Source organism: Ictalurus punctatus, chromosome 5 (genome assembly GCF_001660625.3).
Source record: "Ictalurus punctatus breed USDA103 chromosome 5, Coco_2.0, whole genome shotgun sequence".
Taxonomy (NCBI): Eukaryota; Metazoa; Chordata; class Actinopteri; order Siluriformes; family Ictaluridae; genus Ictalurus; species Ictalurus punctatus.
Genome location: NC_030420.2, coordinates 31,027,836 through 31,048,974, shown reverse-complemented (window position 1 = coordinate 31,048,974; position 21,139 = coordinate 31,027,836). Strand labels below are relative to the sequence as shown.

The 21,139-nt window shown below is 40.6% G+C and overlaps 2 protein-coding genes across 10 annotated transcripts in view; one reads left to right on the top strand and one right to left on the bottom strand.

The window, feature by feature from the left end:
- The window catches only part of cdk16 (cyclin-dependent kinase 16), a 39,068-nt gene extending 29,917 nt beyond the window's left edge, over nucleotides 1-9,151 (bottom strand). For 4 of the 5 annotated variants that reach the window (XM_053680423.1, XM_053680422.1, XM_053680421.1 and 1 more), the window contains exon 1: nucleotides 8,690-9,150. The gene's annotated coding sequence lies outside the window, so the exon portion shown is untranslated. Of the gene's footprint in view, nucleotides 1-8,689 lie in introns of all 5 variants that reach the window. The other variant, XM_017467491.3, reaches the window with a different exon arrangement.
- On the top strand, nucleotides 579-19,744 carry comta (catechol-O-methyltransferase a). 5 transcript variants are annotated; one of them, XM_053680427.1, is made up of 6 exons: nucleotides 579-1,026; nucleotides 15,600-15,768; nucleotides 16,185-16,302; nucleotides 16,977-17,170; nucleotides 18,212-18,343; nucleotides 18,705-19,744. In XM_053680427.1, exons 2-6 carry the CDS (start codon nucleotides 15,601-15,603, stop codon nucleotides 18,882-18,884), a joined length of 792 nt encoding a protein of 263 aa, XP_053536402.1. In that variant the 5' UTR covers nucleotides 579-1,026; nucleotide 15,600; the 3' UTR covers nucleotides 18,885-19,744. The 5 variants fall into 5 exon arrangements, with proteins under 5 accessions (XP_053536402.1, XP_053536400.1, XP_053536401.1 ...); XM_053680425.1 differs by having other exon boundaries at nucleotides 580-1,026; nucleotides 15,525-15,768; XM_053680426.1 differs by lacking the exon at nucleotides 579-1,026 and adding an exon at nucleotides 10,357-10,375 and having other exon boundaries at nucleotides 15,525-15,768.
- Nucleotides 19,745-21,139: the final 1,395 nt, after the last annotated feature.

The following is a 21,139-nucleotide window of genomic DNA, read 5'->3' as shown; positions in this document are numbered from 1 at the left end:
TGCGGTCATAAGTTTATTAGTAGTAGTACGAGATATACACACAAGAACAGAAGAAATCAGGATGGGGTGAATACTTTTTCACAGCAGTGTAGCTAACTACTAAGTGAACCACCATCTTTCTTGCGTTTCTGATGCACAGTTATCGACAGAAACGGACTAAAGTGCGGACTAAAGTCAAAACACTCAGCACAAGCATCCAAATCGGGTAGAAGACGTCGCTGAAAGTTTGGTGAAGTAATTGTACATTGAAGTGATTTAGATGATAATACAGTTCCGTCCGAGTGGGTGATAATTAAACCCGTGCAGTTTCCACAGTGCTAATCTAATCGTTCTTTATTTGCTAGCCATCCATTATAGCTCCAATTTAGGCTACGCTTTTGGAAGTACTACTACTATTAATAACGGACTGATACAGCGACACGTGTTCACCCAGAACTGAGTTTTCACCAACTGATCAGAAACGAGCGCAGCTATATTAAGAACAGAAACGACACACGTGTGGGTTGGAGTATGTGCCAGGACTCGGGGTGCTATAAAACCTGGTCGTGGTGTACCTTGTAAAATGTAACGAGCGATCCCAAAAAAATCTGCAGATCTAACGCAGGGTCATAAAAACAGTTGGAACGACCGAAACGTCACGGTTTAAGAAGTGGAAGGAAGACTTCAACGGAACACCGTGGTACAGGGCTTCTCAAGTCACCCGCAAACGGAAACGGTCAGAAGGGTGACGCTAAAAATATTTCAGATGGTTGAAATGGTGAAAGTGGAGTTGAGTGGCCTGTCGCTGAGGAACGCACGGCAGCGGAAAGCCGGAGCTGAAACCCAAGATGTGAACACGCCGGAGATTTCTGAACAGCAGAGCAGCTTGGCATCGACGCAGTGCACTTCGACTAAGAGTCAGTGATAATCAGTGCAATACGCAGGCTGTCGGTTCAAAGATCTAACCTCAAGTAAAAACCGCTCTGATCTTCGGCAACCCAAAACAGATGGCCACTCTTACGAACACGTCGACACTGCTGCACTGAGGTAATGTACTACCTTTTTTTAAAAAAAAACAAAAAAACAAAACAAAAAACTTAAATTATATATTATCACATATAATATAAAACACATCAATTATATATAATCAACATAATATACATAGTTATATTTGTATCATACACAACAACAGTTTGCACCTTTCTCTAATGTAACACACTGAGCTGGATTCTTGACGTCACTGAACCCACGAATTATTTTTTTTTAAATAAATTTTAAAAAATCTAAACCCGATGAACCCACAAGAAACTAACTATATGACGCAATTTCCCATAAAATCTCAGCAGTCAATGACCTTGCATTACCTTAGAGGACCTTTACACCACTGCATTTATATTTATTTATTTACATTTCTCTACATCAGCTATAGCTTGTGTCGGATTTACTATAAACTGCTAAATAAATACAAAACACGCCTTGATCGGAAGGTCATGCGTTCAAATCCCAGCGCCGCAAAGCTGTTACTGCTGGGCCCTTGAGCGAAGGCCCTTAACCCTCAACTGCTCAGCTGTATAAATGAGATGAATGGAAGTAGCCCTGGATAACGGCGTCTGCCAAACGCCATGGACGTACATTAGGATTATGGTCGGTGCCGAGCGGTGAACCTGTTATACGTTCAGTTCTTTCTTTAAGAACATTTCCGCCCTTCCACCCCTCCCTCGAGCGTCAGACACACCCACGGAGAGGAAAAGTCCGGGCAAGTTAACAGTGCGAGATGAGTAAAGGAGAGGCTGTAAATCCTTGTGTTTAAAGTGGTATTACAATATTACAATTTGTCACCAAGCAGTCTGAAGTGAAGATTAGGAACGTGTAGAGTTACATACGTTGCGTTGTTTCGTGTGCTCGGCGGTGTTTTTCGTGCATAACGTACTTCTCACTTAGTTACACAGTAAAATACACTTGGATTGTACTGAAACGAATAGTTCTGATATTAAAGCGATTTCATCAGCAGTTGTTTTGTGAAAGTACGTGCCTATTTGTTTACAGTATTGTTCGAACTGTGTCTAGGAAGACAAGCGTGGCCTGAGTAGATGGCCTATGTGAGCTAGGGTGTCCAGACAAAGAAGTAAGTGTTCTTTCAAAGCTCTGGCATAGTTCTGCGTGGTGACTACCTGAAAAACACCTTTCACTGAGGCTAATTGGGTTCTTTTGCTTTTTTTCTTTCCTTTTAAAAACGAGAAAATTTTTATTGTATTTCATTGTACTGTATTGCATCTATTGGATACAGGGAACAGGGTTATTTGTTTTTAACTTCATAGTGTACAATTCCAACAGAGGGAAATTCAGTCTGAGTTTGAGTCATTGTTAATTCTCATAAAAAGATCTATCCATACATACATGCATACATAGATACATACATACCCTTATCCTACACAGGATGCAGGTAGCCTGGAGCCTACCCCAGGGAACAAGGTCGGGGACACCCTGGAAGGGGTGCCAACACATTCACACATTACTGACAATTTCGAAATGCCAATCAGCGCATGCCTACAACGCATGTCTACAACGCATGTCTTTGAGCTGGGGGAGGAAACCGGAGTACCTGGCCGGAGGCAGAGGCGGGATTCGAACTCCCAACCCCAGAGGTGCGAGGCAAACATGCTAACCGCTAATCCAACATGCCCCCGATAAGAAGATTCAAAAGTGGAAAGTAAACAAAGCAGAACTAACTCGAACTATAATAAATTTGTTCATACATTATGACAAATTTGCCAGAATAATAATTAAAAAAAACAAACAAAAACAGATCGTGTATTCTATGCTGGCTGAGAATCCCCACCAATTTTTCAACAGGTACCCGTTTAATATAAGACACTTAAATATAGATATTTTAATCTGGAATTTAGTCTGTAATGTCACGATGACCTTTGTGCCTCCTTGTTCGAGGCTACTTTGTTCATATCCACCATAAACTGTTGTGGTTTTAAGATAAAGCCTTCGGTGGTGCAGCTTTACTGCCGATATCCTGCAGTGTGACAGGAGGTCAGGTTGCGCCAGATTTGCAGATGCACCAGGCAAATGGTTCCTCCCCCCCGCACATTCTAGGAGAAAACACCACGAAAAACAAGACAGACAGGGTGAAAAATAGCAGCAACAAAAACATGTCCTTGTGCCAAGTGATAGGTGACCTTCTCGAGTTAATCCAACAGCACCTGGACATACAGCCTCCTCACTGACTTTCCATTCAACCTGTCAATCAGTTAAAAATACATGATATTTAAGACATTTCGTATTGTTATCGTGGACAGCAGGACGTCCTGTATTGCCAGAACCTCACTCTCGCGGTGAAACTCATTGAGACCAGACAGCTTGTGTACATCATTTTAGGATGTTTGGCTAGCTAGAACTAGTCAGCTTGCTTTGTTCTTTAGTTCAGTTTTGTCACAGACTCCAAATTCTTCGAAAACACCATCAGCTAGTACTTTAAGTCGGCTCGGATTCTGACCGAAATATTCGTCATCTGAGCAGTTTTGATAAAACTAAACGTTTCCACCAGGAATGCCACTGTAAGCATGATTTAATGTGGTTTCTTACAGCGCTTCAGTTGATCTACAATGTATTCGATGTGATCATTATTTTTTTCTCTTTATCGTAAAGGTGTTATTTACTTCGATGATCAATAATTGTTGTCACTTGTGGACACTGGACCACTTGCCCCTATGCCTATTAGTGATGCTGTTATCATTATTACATTATACGCCGGAAATTTCGGCATTTATGACGATGAAGGACGGAAAGTCCTTACTGACCTGCCTAGTCACCTAGGGTGTCTTTAATGACCTTCAGGTGTCTTTAATGAAACCTTCAGGAAGTCAGAAATCTGACTGTTAGCTTTCCGAGGCTTCGTTATTCCCCCGCCCGTGTTGTCAAATATGCACGAGGGACGAAAGGAAAAAACTAAAAATCCGACCTTTAGACCGGCACGCTCGCTTGGGGGTGCTTTACCACTAATCATGGCAGTAACACACGGTGTGCGGCGTGTCTGCTATGTTTTTGAATGAGTCTCTTGCTCATAAGCCCAGTTTAATAGCAATAATCATGTGCTTATAGTCTCTCAGATTACTGACACAAGCCTGGGCCTTTCGGTGTGATAATGAAACAACGATCATGCGTACATACATACGAGCCTGTACATGGAAAATCATCAATGACAGGGTCGTACAGCATGTCCCAAAGTGCTTTACTCCTCTTGTACCACAATAATTTGCCAACAATTAAAAAAAAAAAAAATCAATCAGTTTATGGTTAGCTATTTCACTAAATGGATCAGGTGTGTTAAAGAGCAGAGCGAAGGCTACGCTGTAAAAGAGGTGAGAGTATGGAAACGAATACGCGAAGCTAGTCAGTGTTCGACTGTGCGACAGCATCCTAATCATCCTCCAGAGCAGCATGGGTCTGAACACAAGCTGACATTCCGTTAGCAGCTTGGCATGGACACGTACTGCTCTGGCAGCTTCACGCCAGGAGCGCAGATGTGTTTGCGTTCTCTTTAGGGAACTCTACAGCGACCTGAATAAAGCCTGTGCTATTTAGCGTGCGACTCTAATGTCAGTAATACCACTTGGATGAAACTGGGGCAATGCAACATAGCATATAATGTTTATTACGTGTAAAATTGTGCCGTTAAGAGGAAAATAAATCGACGACGGCTTGATGCGATGCGGGCCGCACAAAGCTTTAAGATTTGGATCGCCAGCTCCATGACCAGGAAGTAGAGCCTTCAGTGGCACGGATTCTGAAGTACTTTGTAGTAGAAATTACTTACTTAGTCAGTGTATTAGTCCGTAATTAATATTTGACTCTTTTTTTCGAGATACGCTCTTCGGAGCAGCACGTAGCGTCATCATCTTCCTCCTCCTCCTCAGCTGGACACTCGAACTGTCGATCCAAATCTCACTAGCCAATGAGACTAAATCGCTGTTAAGCCCCGCCTACACGAGAGGATTGTGCCAGAATGGCGAACGTAAACTTGCGGAGAAAACCGTAAACAAAGAACGCTGTTTATTTGAACACCATGTTAGATTTTTCCCACCGAGTTCACTGTTTTCACTTCCAGTGTTTTTCTTCTCTCTCGTTGTATATTTCTGTTCGTTTCTTGAAGAAGAAAAAAAAAAGTTACACTCAATACTAATGCCACAAATTTTTTAATTCCATACTAATCCAATTTGTTACATTTGCAACTTGGATGAAAACGCAGCTAATGACGGCTTGCGAGATGGGGGAGGGGGCAGGGGGAATGTCGAGTCCAATCTGACGCCGATCCGACGTCCCAGGCTAATTTTGACCCTGAATCCAATTCTCAGTAGTTTAATGATTGTGAGAGCTAAATAAGGAAGAACGCCGATCTCTAGGAAGAGACTCGGACATTCCCGCTATCTAACGTTCATTTGTTTAAACAAAAAAAAAAAAAATTCAAATCATTTACGTCCAATTCCACTGAATCCACACAGGCGTTTTAGAGCAAAAACAAAACAGCAGTTTGAAACGCGAGCATCCTCAGGGATTACATAACTCGACGGCAGTTTCATATTCTGCTCAAAAGCGCCAAAACTGTATCAAAATCAGGTCAGATCCACGCACATCTGCTTCAGATTTAAGACTAATCCCATCCGCAGGCATGCTTTATGAGAAAAGGGAGGTCTTTTGGGAGGTTTATTTCAAAGAAGACAAAAAGACAACAGCTAAAGAGATGTACTACAGAACAGAGCGTGTTACTTGGCACCGTCTTCCTGTTCTCCCACGGTTCAAACGTGACGCGAGACGTTCCAGCGATGCAGAACAATCCTACGCGGTCGCTGTCACGTTAATCAACAGGCTGGTGATGGAGGCTTGTAATAGACCATCGAGAGGGCCCGGACTAACGTGGGCTTTTATTTTTTGGCAGCGATGTACAATTATCCAAGATGATTCAGGGCGATCTACCTAGCGGAGCTTCGTGTTAAGCTCCTACTCCCCTTCACTGATCACCGAGAACACGTCAGATGGCGTGTTGAGTCAGAGGCGCCCATGGAGACGTGCGTGTGCGGCCGTCTCTTCCAAGACACGGTGACCTCAACACGACAGCACGTATGAAGGATTAACGCACGAATACAATGCGGCGTTTAAACCGAGCTGCACTTCCTTGTTCCTGGTTTAAAGTAACCTCGGCTTTTGCAAATCAGGAGTAACCCTATCTTCGTTATCTTCATACATACCCGAGAGACGCATTTCTTGGGTTTGTGCACAAAGTGATTCTGTGCAGTTTGAAGTAAATCAAGTTTTACCGACTTCGTTGCAAACACCTGAGAGTGGCAGATCGCCAAGAACAATATACCAAGTAAGGGCAATTATTTCCACTCACCTAGGGTTGTACACACATTGTTTCTCGTCTAGCCAGCTTTCGCTGACATGTGCTGATACCAATGAACTCCTGCGGCGTTTTATGTTTAAAATCGTTTTATCGGGTTATTCGTGTCGTCAGAAGACGCCGTAATACCTCTTCTGCAGTATTAGATGGTGCCATGGTTCTCCATTTCCCCCACAACCCCCCCCAATTTTGGTCATCTGCCAATACACACCCACCAGCCAGCTCTCTAGATCATACAACAGCTACTAAGCAAGGAGGGTGAAGTCAAACACGCTGCTCATGTTGTGTGCACTCAGGAACGCACCATCTATCCTCTTTGACGTACATGCGGTCACAGATGCCCACGACTGACTAGTACCGCTGTGATTGACAATGAAGGGAGAGGGAGAGAGAGAGAGAGAGAGAGAGAGAGAGAGAGAGAGAGAGAGAGAGAGAGAGAGAGAGAGTAATGCCACCCCTCCCAGCATGAGCACATGAGAGGGGTCTGTCTGCATCCTGCAAGACTACAAACAACACCTATTACAAGGAACGGCCATCACAATCAGCCTGTACAGGGTTTTGCTGAGGTTTTTTTTTTTTTTTTTTTAAATGGCCAAAAAAAATAAAGTTTTTCTCAAAATTTGTGATGAAACTTGCAGAATTTGTGATTTTTTTTCCTTCTTCTTTGGAAAAAAACTACTCGAATTGGCGAACTTGCCTTGTCTTTCACACTGATGTTCGTCGGTAAATGAAACCTTTCAGCTGTGCGAATTTGTGTTGACGTCACGTGGCACGTCTTGGCCCAAATCTGCGGAAAATCTTGAAAAATTTCAAACTTCCTGAAATATCACAGTTTGATTTTGCGTTCGTTTCTGCAATCGCAAAAAAACCCTGGAAAGAATGTACAAGGAACGCCTTCTAGCAGATCACACCACACGACATTCCCACGCCCGTTCGAAGACGGACACCCGAATCTCGTCAATTTCCCTCACCCTAACCGTATTAGTTGTGGGCGTTAACTTGTAATAATGGCCTTGCTCTGTAAGGGGTGCGGTTCGGAGTCCTGCGGGATTCAGACGGATACACTCGGACGATCCTGCTCCCTCGACTTCTGAGCACGGACGGCGGCGTCACGGTTGAGATTAGGGCCGGGCGACACGACAAAAGCATTTCTACGATACACAGCGCACATCTGGATATATAATTGAGCGAACAAACTGTCTGCAGAACAGTAATAAAAAAACAAATACTTCAGTATTTACTTGTCTCACTTAGGATACTTCTCTGTAATGCCTACAAATATAATTAAGTTTTTTTTTTTTTAAAGGACATCAATTGCATCCATTCAGTACCGTTTCATTTGTAATTATTAAAAACATAAATACATCACCATACCAACAATATGTCAGAAAAGTGTACCGCGTAATCATTTATCATGATATCGATAACATATCGATATATCGCCCAGCCCTAGTTAGGATTCACAAACATACCAGTATCACTGCATCCCTACTTCCGACATTTTGGCGAATTATTATTTACATAAACAATTGCTGTTTTTTTGTTGTTGTTGTTTTTTAAAATGGTCGTTAGTTTGGTGACCAGTTCTGACTGAAACCACATTTCCACCTTGTTGTGCTCGATGCTAGCTCTTCAAAACTGACTGCCACCTTTAAACGTCATCAGGAGGGGGTTTACCCGGGATTCAAACGGTTCATGCTCTAAATAGTATCACGTCGCAGTCGTAACAAGCAACCGTGTCCGTGTACATCTTATCTGAAGTGAAAAAAAAAAAAAAAAAAAATCACCTTTAATCCTTCACCAAAGTGCCCCTTTAGATAAGAACTTAATACCAGTGCGTGTTAGCATGATGCTCGCTCGCGCGCGCCATCCCGAATTAATTAACTACAGCATGCACTGGAATGCACGCGCTAATTACCCTGCTATTTAACGGTCGTATCTAGCAACTCGGCTAATTATTTCGCTAATGTTTTTATATGTTTATTTACATACACACATATGTAAAAAAAAAAAAAAAGAGAGATGATATAACTTCATAATCTTTTTTGGCGGTCTAAAATGAGATGATGAAGTGGTAAAGATGGAGCTTGCTAGATAGAGAGACAGCTAGCTAGCTAGAATCTTTGACATCAACAACTACCGCTAAGACATGCTAGCTCCGGTATTAAATCACCATGGTGATTTAGCGTGCACGCAGGTAGAGAAGCGTTACCGTGAAAATGTTCAACGGATTTAGAGGGTTTTTTGTTATTGTTTTCACTCAATACACAAGCACATAACTATAAAAACAAGCTTTTTTTTTACCCGAGGGAGGACGTGAGATTCCCGTGTGTCCTTCTGAATCGTTAATATCCCAAAGCGGCCGCCGTGCACTCCCAATAGTCTTCGGCCATGATTTCCTACCCGCTCCGGCTGTGCACCGATCCTTTCCTGGCTGACGGCATCAGAAACTCCCTGTCCGCGAAAAACCGTGTCAAAAACGTCCGCAGCAGCTGTTCGTTTCCCCCCTTGCTGGCCAAATCCGGAGTGGAGTGGAAGGGAAGGGACGGGAGCAGTCAGGTTAGAGCTGCGAATAGATCCGGAGTCACACACACAAGCTCGTCGGAGAGGTAGATTTAGACCTGATTACACTTCAGTCACGATATAAAATCACTCTGCCATCTTGTAATAACTTGTCGTTTTAGATTTTTTCCCCCACCCACAGGTTGCTAGAACACATCTCAATCTGATAAAGGTATAAGAATGCAAAGTGCTCCCCTCCCCCCCTATAAAACTGGAAATGGCCCAGAATGGTCTGGTCCAAATTCCATTCAACCAAGTTAGACCGTACCATTCAGTCTGAATCCTCGGGGGAGATCGCTTTTATCCTAGAATTAGTAATAAAACAGACCCGTAACATTTCCTTCCGAAAATGCACGCATTAATAAACAGTTCAAATCGAAGGCATTCAATGAAACGCGGATGTTTATCGTTTTAGATGTCAAAAAATTTAATTGGAAATCCATTTGCTTTCCCAGGGTTCATTATAAAAATGCATTTACAGGACAAAGTTGCATTTGTAGAATACCTGATTTAATACAAATCTAATAAATGACATTACTCATTGGATTTATAGTTTCTCTGTATTTCTAAATATTAAAAAAAAAAAAAAAAAAAAACTGGGACACCCCCCAAAACAAAACAGAAATAAGCTTTATTAATATGATTTATTAAGTCAGTATGAATTGTGTAGAAGTATGGAGCAGACCAGTGACAGATCAGAGGTCAGAGGTGGAAGTTAGGCTGGCAAGGCTTATTTCAAGCGTGGCAGCTGCCACCCAGTGCCATTCATGCAGACACACATCTGACTTCAGGAATTCACAAAACTACCATGTTTGTAGGAAATAATTGAAGCTAATGTTTCCAGTAGAATAACCGATATTTGAGCATGGAGGCTTATTCTAAATGCCTAGATCATTATTGATGAGAAATATGTGCAAGTCCAGGTGAGGTTCAAATATTTCAGAAGTTTATCACTCCGACTAACAGTTGTTGCCAAACTGAAATAATGTTAATAAAGCATTTTTACATGCCATGCTTTACAAGCAATTCAAAGGTGCATCATAATTTCTGATGCTCCAATTGTATGTTTATTTCTATTATTAAGAGCCCTAGCGAGAGAGAGAGAGAGAGAGAGTGAGAGAGAGAGTGTAGTGGTGATGTAAAAAGAGTGACAGAATGCACGTTACATAAGTGTGTATGAAAGAGTGAAAAAGAGTGTATGCAACAGCATGTAGACTGTTGTAGTGTGCGTGTGTGGTTATGTTTATGTGTGTGTGTGTGTGTGTGTGTGTGTGTGTGTGTGTGTGTGTGTGTGTGTGTGTTAAGCAGGTCAGTGGAGCCTCTGAGTGAGTCACAGCTCTGGCATGCGCTACAACCCCCAGCAGCTCATGCTCGCCCAGATACACACTCATTGAGCCTGGAGCACAATCCTTTGTGCACTTTATTGAGGTTTGTACTATCCTGCATTGTGAGATGGAGAGGCAAGAAACCGAGAAAGAGTTGACAGTCGTGTTGACTCAGAACCAGTTTACATATATTATTGGTTGCTGGAAATATTACAGGAACATACGCATGCTCTGAATACCCAGCCTAGTGTGGCCTCATTTCCATAATACCTCCTAATATTAAAAATGAATACAGTTAAAAAAAGTTAACTACGTAGCATAAATGTAGAAGAAGTATAGCTCTTACTTCATTGTTGAGAATATCCATGCATGCGAGAAACTCAATCCGTTTCTACTGCCACATACAAGGGAAATGGCACTTGGTGTAGAGGGACAATGCACAAGTGGCATTAATTAAATGTAACACTAGCCGGTGGCACAGCCGGTCTCACACACATGACCTTGGCTGAATTAGTCAAAATTATAACATGAAAGTTCGTGTGTGTGGCCACAGTTCAGTTCAAACTTTTCAGAAACATTTCCAGCTCTGAGCTTGTTTACCTTCTGTGACTGCATTTAAATGGCCAACATCTTCTTTTTAGTCATTTTTGTATTATTATTATTATTATTCAGATGTCTATGAAAGACCTCTACTCTGATTTGGACTGAAGCCTACAAGCCTGTATTCATTCATTCATGTTCAGTAAGCACTTTATCTGGAAGGCTATCCCGGGAACTCTGGGCACGAACACAGGAACACACCCTGGATGGCACATACTTCATGTTCCCCATCATTGACTTGATTATTTTCCTATAACCGTATGTCCAAAAGTGTTTTATTACGATACTGAGATATTGTCCACCCCAGCAACCAGGAAAAACAAAGTCTTGCTGTAACGCACAGTTTTTATGAGGTTTTAATTACTGTATATTGTCTATATCGTTTATATGAAAATAGAACGTACATGTCTTTACATTACGTTTGCATTAAATGTAACTGTTGTGTTTATATTCGTTGTGGAACACATTTCCCAGTCTCATTTTTGCTCTGAAATAACCTGAATGTGGCAGTTAAGGTGTGTCTGAGTGCCATACAGTCCTGCTGTGCCTCAGGCTTACCTGTGAAACTGTGTTCCTTAGAAGGTGATATGACAGGAAGATCTTTGTATATACTATTTAAATCTTGTTGGTCAGGATTTGTCCAAATAGTTCTGGTGTGTTGGCATTATTAGCTGTCTTTCCACTGATAATTAAGTCCAAGATCTTTAGTACAGGAATCTAAGCCCGGGAATTTAAGCTAAGGCTTCTAGCCCAGGAATGTAAATACAGGAATCTTAGGCTAGAAATTTTTAGATGAGATATTTATGTCCAGGAATGTAAGCTCGGGAGCTTAAGGAATTTAAGTCCAAAAATTTGTAAAAGTTATGGAGCTTAAGCCCAGTACTGTTATCCCAGGAAGTTTAGACCCAAGACTTTTATTAACCAGCAAACCACCATAAGGAGATCTAGCACAGGATGTTGTTCCTGAGTTAACATTAATCTTAAGCCCAGGAACTTCGGCACAGGAATTTATCCCAGCAACTTAAGCCAGAGAACTTAAACCTACAAACTGTAGTTAAGAAAATTTAGCCCAGGAGCTGTGTTACAAGTACCACAGCCCAATTCAGAAACCCACAACATACAAAATGGAGCTGTTTTAGACAGTGACACCCTGCTGCTTATAAGGCTACTATAAGGGGGATTTTATGCAAAAGAAAAGTGGGCAAATGATGACCCATAACAATGCTTTCGTTCAAATGTTTCTAACGAGCCACAGAAAATGCAACTAGTTGTATGTTTACATCAAAGACAAAAGGCTGTCTATACTCCTTCCTGATTTTAATAATGATGCAATACATCTGTAATGCTTTAAATACCATACAGTATTCTGAACCAAAGCAAGGTTTTAAACAGTAAATAAGTCCTCAGAGCTGAGGCTGTAGATTTGAGGAGAAGAACATGCCTGAGCTCCTGTGTTCAGTGCTTTCAGGCTTGCTGCACCGCTTTCACCTATACGACAGGGGGGCTAGGGGTGGGAAGGGTATGAAAGAGAGGCAAACACCGAGAGTAGCACAGAGAGCGAGAGGGGTGGATTGAGGCGTGATTGGCTAAAGGGGGATTAAACACTCACTCCGGTTGGCTGAGGTTATCCCTTTCTCCCAAATGCTTCCTATGTGTGTGAATGACTATAGAAGTCAGAGGGAGTGTATATGTGTGTGTACATACCTACATATGCCTGTGTGTGCACAGGTCATCCCTGTTTATGTAGTGTGTGCCTCGTGCTTCAGTTTGACCTGTAGCTGCACAAATTTAAAGAAGGAGGGAAAGAAAAGGAGGAGTGGGTGCTCAGATTAGAAGTGGTGAGCAGAAAGGCACTGGAGACGAACAGGGACGTGATCCCTGCATGTGGACATCTCCAGGAGGAAGTAAGGCGTTGTGCTTGAAATTCTACTTGGCGTGATTTTGCACAGGCGTTCCTGTAGATTTCAAGGAAAAGTAGCTGCATGTGTGAGCATGTGTGTGTGTGTGTGTGTGTGTGTGTGTGTGTGTGTGTGTGTTTAAGTCACGTTTGTACGTGAGTTGTATGAGCATGTGGATTCATATTTCTTACCACCTCCACCCTCAAGACCACACTGCTGATCTGTTTTACAGCTTTTGATGCATGTCGTCTGCTTTTCCCCACAGCTCCATCTGTGTGTGTGTGTGTGTGTGTCAATGCGAAGGCGTGAGTGAGAATAGCGCGTTACTGTGGCCCTGCGGAGGCCCACGAGCTGAACAGCAGTATGGAGTGAAATATTTATGTGACCCAGTGCTCAGAATGCAGATGAGCTGACACGTTGCTGCTTGGCAGGTCCGCAGATCGATGAGACCTACTTCATTAGTGCGTGCGAGGGAGGAAGCTCAAAAGAGTTCTCTGCCTGCCAGAGCCTTCTGCCGGGCCTAGAGACTAATTATAATATCTCTAACTAAACCTGTGATGGCTCTTTAACTAAACTTCTGCCTGCCCTCATCATAACACGAGCCTCCACTGCTGCCATTTTGTATAAACCATAAGCCAATAATCCTATCAGACTGTTTAAACAAGTGGCCCACACAGATATGGCTGATTCATTTTCTATAACTCTAGCTGAAACGATTAAAAACGGTTTGTATTAATGCCCTCGTTCTAATACGTTGTTGTTTTTATAGGAACGATTGTTGGTGCAACAGTCTACGTAATACAGCGCTAATATTAAACAGAAAAAAAAAAACGTGTCGTTATTTAACAAAGAAAACATATGCTTGTTTACATGGTCAAGTTTTCTGTCAGGACATGTTTATTTTATGTCTATTTATGGAAATAGTCTCCAGTGTCATCGCTTTGTATCAGTCAGCACATTTTCGACCGCTAGGAAGTTTTCAGGCCTTTTCTCGTTAATATAACAAGTTGTGTGTGTGTGTTTGTGTGTTTTGTCTTCGAGAGTGAGAGAAAAGAGAGGCTGGTGATGGGAATGACCGTTTCTAACTTGTCTCACGGACATTATACAACATTAAATGTAGCAAGAAATGGCTAAAAATCACAACATATCATTCAATAATAAAAGGAACATTGCAGTCATTGACAAATCACTGTGGTATAAGAGGAATGAAGCGCTTCAGGACATTCCGTTATTGGAAAATAATCCACTTTGTGTCGAGTTGTGTCACATCACTCTGTCATGGATTATTTCCCAAGAGTTTTATTCCTTGCTTATCTTTCAGAAGCTGTCGTGATTGATATAAATCGTGTCCTGTCTTGCGCTAAAACACACCGTCATGTCTCCATAGAAAAACCTTCCACTGAAAAAACCCCAGACTACACGATAAACCCTTTTTCATACGAGTCGAAACACTGGGCCAAATATGTAAGGTGTATATTTTTTTTGTTGTCTGGTTTCCAACAGGAAACCAGACACACTAATCACCTCCCACGTTATTTCACCATCATTTTGAACACTGTGAATTTAATGTAATAAATATCATTTCCTAGTACTACATTTTGGCAGACTGCCAGGACTGTAATTGCAATCAGTTTGAGGCCTTGAACACAAAATATGCTCTCAGATGTCAGACATTTCGAATATATCTAATTATTAACTATAGAAGAAGACGTGGCAGTGTTGCTGTTTGCAAAGCTGATTAGCTTCTGGCAATGTCAGTGTGTGGAGACAGATGTTCACTTTCCAAGCATCGCATCGCACTCAGTAGTCAGCAGCCTTAGTGGTTCCTTATCACACCCTAGTTGAAGCAGAAAGTGTGTGTCAGAACGAGACAGTGTTGTGTACCAGTCCTACAGTGCGTAAGACCAGGAGTCTCTTTCTTTTCTCCACTCTTAAAACTCAGTTCAGTAATCAAAATCCACTGCAGTTATTTGCACATGCATTACTCAGCATAAAAAGAGACACAATACTTATCAAACTGCTCTGCAGCTTGTACACGCTTTGCTCTGTTACAACACCTGGACATTTTATTGCAAGTATTTACATACGTGGACTTGCCAGGTTGAGTATTATCTCAAGATTAAAGGTCAGTAGACCATAGACTCTGTCAATAGGCAAATCAACACGGTCTGCACATTCAAACACTAATGCTGCTGCTAACAAATAAGTAAAGCTTAGAGCATAGTTTAGAATTTGTAAGTAATCTCAAATAGATTTTTTCGGTCATTTTCTGGTATTTTCTGATACATTATTAACTATGAAAATAGATCACAGAGCTAAAAAAAAAAACAAAAAACAATCGTAGCTCCATCTTGAAGCTGGAAGTACTTTCACTCAGACTTAGTTTGAAGTATCTACTGTTTTATAATACTATTTATGTACAAATGGGATTACTGAGCCGAATACTGTTTTAAGATTTCCTTGCTTGTATGGTAAAAATGGTCATTTTGGTCTATTATGATCCTCCACTTCTGCTTCTAGGTAAAGGTGCAGGCTCTTTAGCAGTATCTAGATCAGGGACATCATTTGGCAGACTGTGGACCTGATGCAGATGCAGCAGTATTTCAGTGGAACAAACCAAAAATATTTTTGTTGTTTGTTGACGCTGGAGTTTAAGTATGAATCTGTCAAATACGAGTTACTGGTCTTAATTCCTTATTTCTTCTTTCTTGCTGTTTCTTTCTATTCCTGGATCTGTGTCTCTTACTCAATCAGCTTCTTCCGCTATCCTCTATCTCTTAGTCTCTTTCATTTCCCCTCTCTCCTCTCTCTTCTCTCTCTCGCTATCAGAATGGAGTGCTGCCTGCTGACAGTGTGCGCTGTTTGTGCGGCTCTCCTTTTTGTCCTCTTTTATTGGATTGTGCCAGCTGTGCAGAGTAATGGCATGTGGGCATTAATATGGCATGACTTCATCACTGAGCGACTGCGCGACACACTCACCCGCTCCACGCGGCCTCAGGTGACATGATTTGTTTTCATTTTTGACCTTCATGCAGACATGACATTTAAGGAACTCTGTTACTTTTCTAGTTTTTTTTTTTTTTTTTTTTGGGGGGGGGGGGGGGGGGGGGTTTGTTTTTGTTTTTTTTTAAATCACAGCACTTTTAGGAGAATTTTATATACCTTTCAGGTTCAGGGTTTTCTCTTTGCTAGTTTTATTGGTTAGTCTGAAGAATTCTGTATACAGGAATTCTCTAAATAATGTATTTTTACATTTTACATTCATTTCTCATCCCATTTCATATAATTCAACTTCATTACCCCACCTCTTTTCATTCCATTCAGTGTAAAATAGCACTACCCCAATAGCTTTAACCGTGCGGGAGTTTAAGTCTGGCCTCGTAACGTTCTGAATTCTTTATTGTGTAATTGCAGCGCATGCTAAAAGCAGTGCAGAAGAACGCCACTAAAGGAAATCCCGAGAGCGTCATCTCTGCCATCGACTACTTCTGCAAGAATTCTGAATGGGCCATGAATGTGGGCGATGAGAAAGGTGAACACATCTACCATTCTCTTTATTGAACTCTATTGCCTATTCCTCTCTCTCTATCTCATCATTAACTCAGCTACTGTTTCTCTACTGTTGGTTTCACATTTCTTCTTTCCATCCATCCGTCACTCTGTTTCCTGCTCTTGAGTGAAAGTGCTCGGGGCTGCTCATGTGGTATGCTCATGAACATGACGTGATGGTGTTGCTTGCCTGTTGGGTCAATGAGTTCTCCACATGGCTACACACACACACACACACACACACAATGAGAGAGAGAGAGAGAGAGACAGAGATGTAAAAAGTGCTTTTATTATTCGTCTGATGCAATGAATTTCTGTGGTGAAAGAGATACGACAATAAGGTAGAAATCAATTCTCTTTCTTTCTTTTTTTTCTTCTTTCCTTCCTTCTTTCCTTTTTTTCCTTCTTTCCCTACTCCCTACACTTCTTGCCCAGCAGGAATGAGCTATGAGCTCATACACTCGATAAGGAGCCATTTACGATTCAGCTGATAAATAATCAATGGTGCGGATCTGACTGGCTGTTAAATGATGCAGAAAGACCATTAATGATGTTTCGATTGTGCCATTTACCACTCAATTATATCTGTTAATCTTTCAGTGTAACTGCTACTATGTGTGTGTGTGTGTGTGTGTGTGTGTGTGTGTGTGTGTTTAGGCTCCATTTTGGACTCGGTGGTGACCGAGGTGAACCCAAGCACGGTTCTGGAGCTGGGTACGTACTGCGGGTATTCCACAGTGAGGATCGCCCGCCTGCTCTCCCCCGGCACCAAACTCATCACGCTAGAGTTTAACCCAGCTTACGCCACCGTCGCCAGGCAGATCATTGCCTACGCTGGCCTACAAGACAAGGTGTGTGTGTGTGAGAGAGAGAGAGAGAGAGAGAGAGAGAGAGAGAGAGACTGCTAGTCAACGTGAAATTCTCTGTAGTTATTATTTTTTATTATACCACAACACTTTTGAATGCTTGATACAGTTATTGATTAATGTCATCAGTGATTTTAGTAATTTTCTGTAACAGCAGCTCTGACAGTAGTTCCGGCTGCAAGGCAAATCACCGGTTTATATAAAAGCGCACCTATTATGGTTTTTGAAACGTGTCTAATTTTGTTTCAAAGCTCTCATACAATATATTTACACGCATCCAAGATCAAAAAACACGTTAACGTGCTCATAATTTAAACTGCAAACCTACGTAAGTCAGTACGGGAAGTAAAGTCTGGAATCACTAACGACTCGTTTCAGCTGTTCGGAATCGGTTCCTTCTTTCGGGGGTCGATAACTCCGTTTGTCCTGCGCGTTGATTTTTGAAACTTTGCAGACTTTTTTACATCCACAAACAGCTCCATATATATAACACACTACATGAAAGGTAATATCTGAAAAACCATAATAGATGCGCTTTTAATGCATTCCTTCTAATGTTGTTGCTTCTGTACTAACAGCTCATTCACAGGGACTTGTATGGCAAGCATACTACATAAACAGATTAAGAAATCTTCTGTAAGGAGATGCTTATTTAGCATTTTTGGAAGGAGTCAGTGTCAGTGTTTTGTAGTCTTTTGGACGGAGGACATTGCGGTTTGTGGTTTCTTTTTGTCGTATTAACTTAAAATGAAAGGAAAAAATAGAGGTTAAGGAAGGAAGAAAGATATTTGATAGCTGATATAATGTAAGTGATAACAGGAACTAATTATCATTTCCTTACTTAAAGCTCACTCCCAAGTGTTTTATTCCTTACGTAAATCACAGCTGTATTTAAAGCACACATGTTTTACGGTCACCTGTAAAGTCTTGTAACATTTTTAATCAGTGCCTAAACACTTAGCATGAATAATAAAGAAGGGATTTTGCTAATTTTTTAATTTTTTTATTTCTGCTTGTTTTTTCCAGGTGACTCAAGTAGAGGGCTCGTCGGCTGATTTGATCCCCCAAATAAAGGAGCGTTTCAGCATCACAACGTTTGACTTCATCTTTCTTGACCACTGGAAGGACCGGTACCTCCCTGACATTAAGCTGTTTGAGGTCAGAGACATATTAAAACACACACCATGGTCACTGAGGCGCTCTGGACAGTCCACATTTGACTCTAATCCAGATCCTGATTGCGATCAGACATAATAATCAGCATTATACCAATGACCTGGCTGCGTTTAATGAAATTTTTAACTACTTCTCTAGAGTAAAGGTTCTACAGTTCAGTCCTGATGAGCTGGATCAGGACAGTGGGAATATAATAATGTAGTAAAGTATTATTTAATAAAGAGTATTGTATTTAATAAAAACGTCCACTAAAAGAACATTCTGCACCCATTAACGATAGAAATCTGTTCCTGTGTTAGCAGTCACTATAGAAACAGGTTTGTTTTTTTTCGCATCTTCGCAGGAGTGCGGTTTGCTAAGGAAGGGCTCTGTGCTGCTGGCGGACAACGTGATTTGTCCTGGAGCGCCGGAATACCTGGAGTATGTGAGGAACAGCCCTCGCTATGAGAGCAGATACTATCCCGCCCACCTGGAGTACACCAAAGTGGAGGACGGACTGGAGAAGTCGGTCTTCTTGGGATAAAAAGAATGTTATTGCCAACAACAACAACAACAGTAACAACAACAATCACAATGATCTACAATCAATTATAATCCCAGTGTAGGGAATATAAATATTAACCAGTTTAAATCAGTGTACTGGTCTCAGTATTTACAAAAAATACAACTGCATTGATTTATAGGTGAGTGTTTATAGGTGTGTGATCAGGGAAAAGTCAGGCAAATGAATTCATACTTGTCTTGGTGTAAGATAGTCCATTATCATACAGCCACCTTTTTTATTTATCATTAGTGTAGTATTATTTAGAAATGTTATTAAATGGCAGATTCACACCCTTCCCTACAATTAACATCCAAATTTCCTACACGCCGCTCCAGAATTATTGGCACCCTTGTTAAAGATGGGCAAAATGTGAAGGTGAAAACTATATCGATTGCTGATGAGGTCTCACCTGGACACTCTAAATTTGTACTTAAGACCTACTACTGCTGTGATCATAAACACTGTCCTGTACTTCTCCTGGGATACGGGATACTCGTTGAACAGGCCTTCTACACACTTAGCATTGTTTGACTTCATAATACACTGCTTGATCTTACGTCATCATTACCTCTACATTGCATGTGGACGATGCTGAATTACATATATTAAATATTTTAAAAAAAAAAAAAAAAAAAAAAAAAAAAGATGACTTTTTCCCCCAACAATGTTTTGACATGCACACAAATAAAATCCCAAACAAATGTACACCCAATATTGAAACGCAATATGATTTAACCATCTTTCCTTGGAGAATATGTATTTTTGTGACTATAATGATGAGTGGGAGCTTTCCAATGACTGTAAGCTTTCTAAAGATAATAAAAATATGAATGACCATCTGCTCTGAATATTAAAAAGTTATTACTGTTGTGCAAAAAAACAACAACACCACACCCATAGTATGGTTATTTTTTAATGTCCAGACTACATAATGTAACAGCGTAGTGAACCAGTATCAGGATGTGTTTGTTGACAGAGTCTCTGGATAAGGGCGGCTGCCAAATGCCACAAATATACAGTAAATGTAAATGTGCTCGGCATTAGTTGTTTATGTAGTAGATCATTATATATTATAAACTGGCAATTGTTACTGATACCACAACATGAAAGTTACGTGAGAAAAATCATTTTTAAAAATCTTAATACTATACCTTATTTAATATCTTAATACTTATTAGAATAATAAGAAACGTATAATGAGTATCTATTCTTAAAAGTATATATTGAATACATATTAAATTTGAATTTATATTGAATATATGTTTTTATTAAATATATAATTATATTGAATATATAGAATATATAGAATGTATACTGAGTATAAATTCAGAGAAATTGAATTAAAGGCTAAACTTAAATTCATAGCAAGTAGTATGGAAATGAATGCAAAATATTGACATAATTCGAACAATAACTGAACAATCATTTTCTTTTCTTTTTTCTTTAAATTGTTGTTGTTGTTTTGTTTTTTTTATTGCCCGAGAAATTGCAGGAATTGTTTGTATTAGCACTTTTCTACCAGTAGGGGACGATAAAACTTCATCCTCGAGAAAAAAAAAGAAAGAAAAAGATCCACTAGAAATAGAATTTGATCAACTAAAAAATAAATAAATAAACAAGAAGCATTTGCTCAACTAAAAATGTCATTTGCACCAGGAACAGGAAAAAACAAACAGGGTAATGATATAAAGATGCGTCGAATATTTTCTTGGTCTTATAAATGTCATTTTCTATCTCTCAACAGCTGCTGATGCATATCATTAACCATTTATAACACACAATGAAGTGAATAATAATAATAATAATAATAATAATAATAATAATAATAATAATAATAATAATAAATTATAAATAAAAAATAAATAAAATTAAATTAAATATTGGTCAGAGGTGTGTCACTTGCACGATTGATCATGTGCATAATTTGCGGCTATTCAGGAAATAGATATCGTTGAACTCTCAAAACAGATGTGTTTGTGTGTGTGTGTGTGTGTGTGTGTGTGTGTGTGAGAGAGAGAGAGAGAGAGAGAGAGAGAGAGAGAGAGAAACATAGAGAGAGAGGGAGATCATCCATGCTGTGCTGCTCTCTATCACTATGCATGGACCCTGAGCATTATATATGAGGGGGACTCGTGTTGGTTTAGAGCACTCTGCTCATCCCAGCCTGAGGTCTATCATCTTAAATATAATCCTGCACACAAAGACCCTGTTCCTGGCATCCAGCACTGTTAATG

Excerpts from the sequence above, each read along its gene's own strand:
- comta (XM_053680427.1), top strand. The coding sequence starts at position 15,601 with ATGGAGTGCTGCCTGCTGACAGTGTGCGCTGTTTGTGCGGCTCTCCTT. Across the intron at positions 16,303-16,976 it reads GAATGTGGGCGATGAGAAAG|GCTCCATTTTGGACTCGGTG; the intron begins GTGAACACATCT and ends GTGTGTGTTTAG. Across the intron at positions 18,344-18,704 it reads CTGACATTAAGCTGTTTGAG|GAGTGCGGTTTGCTAAGGAA; the intron begins GTCAGAGACATA and ends GCATCTTCGCAG.